This window comes from Patiria miniata, unplaced genomic scaffold, assembly GCF_015706575.1.
Source record: "Patiria miniata isolate m_02_andy unplaced genomic scaffold, ASM1570657v1 HiC_scaffold_24, whole genome shotgun sequence".
Taxonomy (NCBI): Eukaryota; Metazoa; Echinodermata; class Asteroidea; order Valvatida; family Asterinidae; genus Patiria; species Patiria miniata.
The window spans coordinates 10,134,006-10,141,217 of NW_024037063.1; the positions used below are offsets into that span (position 1 = coordinate 10,134,006).

At 42.2% G+C, this 7,212-nt stretch overlaps 1 protein-coding gene across 2 annotated transcripts; it reads right to left on the bottom strand.

The window, feature by feature from the left end:
• Window positions 1-2,734: 2,734 nt before the first annotated feature.
• Window positions 2,735-7,102, bottom strand: LOC119731723 (dolichol-phosphate mannosyltransferase subunit 3-like). Of its 2 annotated transcripts, none has more exons than XM_038204947.1 (5): window positions 7,018-7,102; window positions 5,739-5,888; window positions 4,522-4,551; window positions 3,965-4,042; window positions 2,735-3,352 (listed from the first exon to the last, which is right to left on the bottom strand). In XM_038204947.1, exons 2-5 carry the CDS (start codon window positions 5,859-5,861, stop codon window positions 3,299-3,301), a joined length of 285 nt encoding a protein of 94 aa, XP_038060875.1. In that variant the 5' UTR covers window positions 5,862-5,888; window positions 7,018-7,102; the 3' UTR covers window positions 2,735-3,298. The 2 variants fall into 2 exon arrangements, with proteins under 2 accessions (XP_038060875.1, XP_038060876.1); XM_038204948.1 differs by having other exon boundaries at window positions 7,033-7,090.
• Window positions 7,103-7,212: the final 110 nt, after the last annotated feature.

Below are 7,212 nucleotides of genomic sequence, written 5' to 3' on the forward strand. Positions count from 1 at the left end.
GACATTATGTGGACTAAGCCGTGTCCACATAACGTTTCGCCCTCTCTGGAAAACAGGTTTAGAGGCATTTTCGGGTTAGGGTAATCATCGCAGAATGAAGAGAAACATTCAAGGATATCGAAAAACAAATTTGAGGTGGAAAGAGTTTTCACAGTTTAAGTAAAGTTATTTTTTGTACCGAGTTTTCTTAACTACACAAAAACATAGAAATGTCCACATAGCCTATGTAAAACAAACATGGGGGTGTGTGTGTGTGTTTCTTATTTGAAAACAATGTCCAACTGACACGGCCGTTTTGGGCACAATAAGTGCCAGGCACGATAAAACTTTGTTGCTAGTGCTGTGCATTTTTGAATAATTTGGTATTCGATTATTTGAACTTGAATTCAACTAAATATTCAAATATTTGAAACACGGCAAATTAGTTTTACATGTGCTAGCCTAAAATGCATGCGCCAGTCGGAAATTGCACGTGCCAGTCAGGCGCCTGACCTGGTAGCAAATCGCAATAAATGCATGCATAGATTGGGATGTAAATTGTCCACTGATCCAGGATATGCATGAACAATGGGCTTAACATGTATAAATATTACAAAACCCAGCGATCGTGAAGTGTAGGGCCCCTCTTTAGTTTTGGTCAAATTAAAGTCAATGCTATTTTTTTTATCATTCCCAAATGACTTTTCCCACCTATCAACCCTCCTATGCAAACAATCATTGTGTGCAAAGCTGTCCTTTCAGTCAAAATCAAACAAGTGACTGTTTTCAACAGTTAAGAATTCCCAGCGTGCATAAAACAGGATTGACTGCTGGGACTGTTTAAGTATTAACTTGATACAGCTGTGGGCAAGTATGCGCAAGAACTGTTGTTGACCAATGGTTAACCATAGTTCGACTAAAGTTAGCTCGAACTCTGTCTTGTCGACGATGGTTGACTACGCTAGTCGACTATTTGGAACCAGCCTGCTGGGCAGGTTGCTTCGCTGGTAACCAATAGCCGCACACATTCATAACGTACAGCAGGGAGCCAGGATCCAGAAGTTTTGCGATGACATTTTGACCAGCGTTTGAATAGAGACATTCGCACGCTGCTATTAGTGCGCAGGCGTAAGTTATGCCACACTTCAAGCAGTAGTTGACTAATGGTCCTGTGACCACAACTTGCCTGCTTTGTCTGTTGATCGAGTTTGACTAGTCACAGTGCTTGCTCAACATATGATCGGACTGCTGGTGACTAGCCTTTGTTAAAAGTATAGCAGGGGAAGTGGAGGTAGATTTTGACTGTCTGTGACTGTTTAAATAGCGGGAGGGTTAAACTCAGACTTGTCTTAATTCTAATGACATCATTTTTAAAAATAATTTTGAGCAGTTTCTTTTGAAGTAGAAAATGCGGTTTGCTTACACATTTTACAGTTGGTTCCATGCAAACCAACGCGGTTTTGTGTGTTCACTGCGCGTTGTGGTGATTGCCATCTTTATTTTTGTTTTGCGTTTTGTCGTCTTCATCGTCGCTTTACCCCAAAATTTCACCTCAGAAATAAAAGCCCTGCCCTCTATCTACGACAATCCTGTTGATTTGTAATGTTGCTAGTTTCATGTTGAGTCCAATAACCAACAAATGGTTTTTGTTGCCTTATAGGGTACAGGGTCCTAAACTACACAATCACTAGACCATCATATACATGTATTGATAAATTTATGTTTTAATGTAGCCGTTTAGTCTAGCTGAAACTTGAAAGATTATAAATATGCTATCTTATACAGTACGATTAAAATGACAAAATGGCGCTTTTGGTCATCTTCTCGAGACAACTCATATTTTTTTAATATTCCAATTGGAATTATATAGCACAGCCCTATTTGTCACTGATATATTCCACATGTTAAAGGAGCAACTTAGTGGTGGGATTTAAATCCAGATTTTTAAAAAATTCGGTTTGAATTTCACTACTCGGTTTGGATTTTGGAAACTGGATATTCAAAACCAACCTTACAAAAATTAAGTCTTCCATGTTTTTGTGACACGGGCTAGAACAACTGGAACAAACCTTAATTTGCTCCGTGATTTTTTTAATTGTAACTGCATTTACTTGCTTGTGGTCTTCTTGGTATGGGTGCATTCGTTTAGCTCACCCCGTTCGACACAGGTAAAGGCAGACAGGTTAGTCACAACAGCCGGGCCAATCGAACGCTCAACCGCGGGCCATCACGATCCTCACTTGACGCCCTTAGCCGTGGCCGTAGCCACTGAAAAAATGCCCGTTTCGGATTGGGTCATAGTTTGAGATTTACTACTTTTTAGTCAATTGCAAAACTTCAAACAGTTGGGCTGAAATAATAACTCTCAAAAGTCGCAATGAACTCAATAAATGATTACCTTTAGACTTCAAATAAAGTCATCTTTTAAGTCAAATTGAGATTTCCGCTGGCCCACCGCCATATTTGTCCGTTTCTAGGGAATGAACAACGCATGCGTGATGTACTTCCACCAGTGACTCTGCTCCACGAGCAGGGTCTGTGGTGGCTGACCCAGGTGAGCCCCGAGAATGACGTCATGGTGAGCTAAACGAACTCATTTGAATAAGCCTTTTTGGAGTTCCAACTGCGCGCATTCGTAACCTGTGACAACGCACACTGTTTGTCTCAAATGCCCTTTGACAGTACTCACAATGCACAAACAGCCTTTTTGTAAAGTCAGTGGCGCGATGATGTCAAAGGCCATTGAGACCAACAATGCGCGTTGTCACAGGTTACGAATGCGCAGTTGGAACTCCGAAAAGGCTTATTATCAGAGTTCTTAACTTCTTACCCATAATGTTAACATTATAGCTCTGAAGTGTTGTAAAGGTCGAGATGGTCATTTAATCCTGCAAACTATACCCAATCATTGGGAGGGCAAATGTTGCATGTGACAACTCACAAGTTTTGTTGGCATAACTGTGAGCTTATTCGGAACTTCCGGTGAAATTGGATAACATTCGGATTTGAAATCTCATATTTCTCTCACCACAACTCCAACCCAATTAACCTTGACCAAAGTCAAGGCCTCAAAACGGGTCCTTATTTTCAAATGTGATATACATACATTTATCACTAAAATATTGGCAAAAAATTGTACATTTTAAATCATACTTTCCAAAACAGAGGTCTTACTTGCTGTTCTTAGGTTCATAGCGGGACCCAACATTTTGGAAGCTTATATATCTGAAAGTCCTCCAATGTTATTAGGATCCTTGTACAAAGAGTCAGTGTGGTCTTTCAAAGTGAAAGCCTACGTGGGACGAGTTGGGGCCCACTGTCACGTGAACTTGAAACCTTTCTCCTGCAAATCTTTTCTTGCCTCTTCGATTTCCTGCAGATGAAGAAAAGTGAAAAGAAAATGAAGAGAAACTAAAGCTTTTTGTCTGTGCAGGAATTTGGGACTGGGATAAAATGGGACAAAAACATCAGTGTGTACAGCCTGCGCATGTTTGTGCTTGAGATGCATTTTGTTTTGAAGGGAACACAACTCGGAAATGGCCAATGACAGACAAGATAGGTGTTAAGCAACCTCGTCCCCAGTGCTTACTTTATTTCCAACCGTGTTTCCAATAGTAAGCCCTGGATAGGAAACTTTCTTCCTGTATCCTGATTCGATATCGCAATTGGCTAGTAATGGATTTTTATCGTGTACTTGGTGTTGTTATTCACAACGTGCAGTACGTGTTTTCGCAATCATTCGTCCACGCCTTCTCAAAAATATTCCTTTCCTTTCCAATTTGTTAATATTAATATGAAATGTGATAGTGCATGTTGTCTCAATAAGATCGTAACAGTTTAATTAAATAAATCGTGTTTTCGTAACTCACGCTGTGCTCGTGCTGCGACGAATTGACTCTTTTTTTTACCCCACACACCGCATACAAAAATGAACGATAATGTAACGCTATTAACTCTACAACACTGAATTTGTTTCTACTTCTACCTTTTTAAGAGATTCAGCAGCTTCTTCGCAATCGTTGAACGTCGCTACCCGGTAACCAATGGTCGCCAATGAGAAACACTGCAACACAAATACAGCAAAATGAAAATATGTCAATGTATGTCACTGAAAAAAACAAGTGTACTTGTATGCATTTTTGTCCATGTTGCACTTCCAATTTTTGCTGTCTTTTTAACCTGACAACGGGGCCATGCAATTTCCATGGATGATAAATTCGTATTTGCTTAAGACCAATGTTTTTAATTACGGACCATTAGAAACAGACGTATGGGATAGGTATGCGGCTCAAATTAGTGTTTAACAAGCACTATTACATGTAAATTTGCAGTTTTTCGCCTGGCACATTGTGGGCAATCAGCGTTTAACAACAAAATCTTAAGATGTATACATTTTGGTTCGATGAAATATAACCACCACACAAAATGGAGACATTAACTAGCTGGTTGTTTTTTTCCGAGATGCATTCATATACCATCATTTCCAATGGTCCCTATTTCGACCAGTGCAGTTCCCGAAACTGAATGGATGATTTCACTTACCGCGAAGACTATCAGCAAATAAACTGGAAGCTGTGGAAACAAAGAAATTGAGAAAACAAAAATCGGTGAGGTTATACCAACTTGCATCTGACACCCCATGCTCAGGAATGGATGCAAACTTTCAAATGTACAAATTCAAGATTTTTGCTGGGGAATTGAATCCTCCAAAAATCCAATATGTGCAGAAAACCATTGGCACAGTCTTTTCTTTCTCTTATAAAGCGCACCTATCAACAATTATACTCAAAGGCAACATCATTATCTGGTTCGTAAGTGACTGCGTCATCCACACCTGCACATCACTGATTACTAGCGCCCCCTTGGCAATACTTCCGGTTCCATTGGTTCCAACGCTACAGCGTGTCCAGTACGCATGGTTAAGTTGAGATGACGTCACACTTACGAACCGGATTACCCTGACACATTCCAAATACCATCTCAGCTCCCTGGGGAGTATATAGCACAATGCTGCCATTTCAGCGCAAGGCAGCTAAAATCAATTACCATAACAATCTCTGCCCTCACAGGTACCCATTTACTCCTGGGTGGGGAGAAGCAATGAGTGACAAAGTACCTTGCCCAAGGACACATGTACGGCAACCCGAGGCTGGAATTTACACTGGGCTCAATGACCATTTTCATATCTCTTCTCATTTCATATCAAATACCCTCCGGGCAGCTTAGCAAAAAAAATCACACGGAGTTGCCACATGGAGAATTTTATCACCACATGTGTCAGTAGGTCAATAACCCCCGCATGCCTGTACATGCACAAGACATAGGTCATTCACATCGTCAGGGATTGTTTACAACCTGTCTGAGATCTGGGCAGCACGAGGAGTTGACACAAAGAGATCGGCGGCACAAGGGGTTTGGCCGCCTCTTTCTCCAATTACTGCACAGAGGCATGAGCCGCCATCTTGGCTTCTGTCTTTCAACAGTCCTTACTCCGGAGTGGCTAGGGCCTGGCCAATGGTAGTCTACAGGCTTGTGGTGTATAGTTGGGGTGAGGATTACATAGAAGCTTGGCCTAATTGGCTCATTGAAAAAAAATTATGCCCATATTTGGAAAATGTGGAGAATTTTATCACCGCTTCGCTGCTCGGAGGGTTAAAAGTGGCAATCAATTATTAGATAATTGATCAAATATTTCAATATTTAATCGTTCAACAGTCAGCACAGCTTTAGCATGAACACAACACAGACTGAAAACTTACTGGCACGATTACTTCTTTTATCCTAGGATCAAGTTGGACTGGGACAAGGTCAAATACGAAGGCACTCCATACGCTTGCGAATAGTACCAAGGCCGTTATCCATTGAACTAACTTAGTTGCCATGACGATACTCCGACACAGTGACGGCGCCTGACAATGAAATGTAGAGAAAATGAAATGACATTCATAAATAAGACAGTTTACCCATTCCCATTGGGATCCGCAACATAAGTCCGACACCTCATATTCATAGGTCCGACACCTCATAGGTCCGACGCCTCATAAGTCAGACAAAATCGCATCCCCTAACCAAATAAAGGCCCATAAGTCCGACGCCTCATAGGTCTGACGCCTCATAGCTCTGATAACACGTAGGTCCGACAAATTAAAAGCCTCGTTTTTCCGACGTCGGACTTAAGAGGCGTCGGACCTATGACGTGGAATACAAAAATTTTATGCCTCATAAAGTCCGACGCCTCATAAGTCCGAAATTTTGGATTTATGAGCCGTCGGACCTACTGAGGCATCGGACTTATGATACGGCCCCCTCCCATTGGTTGAGAGGCCGTCATATGGTCAGTCTTAAACAGATGAAAAAGACCTGGGCCCAATTTCTTGGCCCTGCTTACGTTAATTACCGTTATATATTGGTTGAACGTTCACAATCCTCACGTTAGGCATATGCGCAATACTACACCAGTGAGTCAGTAGCCTATTTCATAGTCCTAAATTCACAACACACTTACCACAGCTGCATCTGCGCGACATCGCGCAGTACACCGAATGAACGCGCCAATCTCCCTTAAAGAAGTTGTTTATCTTACTCGCGAGCCGGACACTGTAAACATGGTGGCCCCCCCAAAAAAACCGGAATGGTATACTTCGTAACTATACTACATAGAGCCTTGAGGGCAGGGTTTTATACTCTTGAGGGAAATTTGCATAGGCCTAGGGGGTAAAATAACGCCAAACCGTCACAAATAAGGATGGCGATCACCGCAATGTACCGTGATGGCGCAAGATGGCTTAATCACATGGCACCAACCGTGAACTCTTAACCCTGTAGGAATAATCGCAATTCGTTTGAATTTTGACCTCCCCCCCCCCCGTCCCGCCCCCCCCCCCCCCCCCCCTCCAGTCCGGCCCCCATGCATGCATGGTCCCCAAATCAAATGCCCACCCGATCGATCGACCGACCGCCGTCGTCAATCTCCTGCATTTCATGTCTATAAAAAAAATAATCTCCTTAAAAAAATATATTAATTCAGACCAGACTCACCAAGCATTTACTCACGAAATGGCACAGGGAGGGTACGGGTCACGTTTCCGATCCGTTCGCGTTCGTGGCAGAAATTAACGCTGCATCGATGATCGAAAGTCAGTTTGATCACAACCGCTCAAGCTATCATTTATGCTGGGTCACTGGGCGCAGGTCATTCCGCACGTCACTGTGCACTCGAGTACTTGTACATGG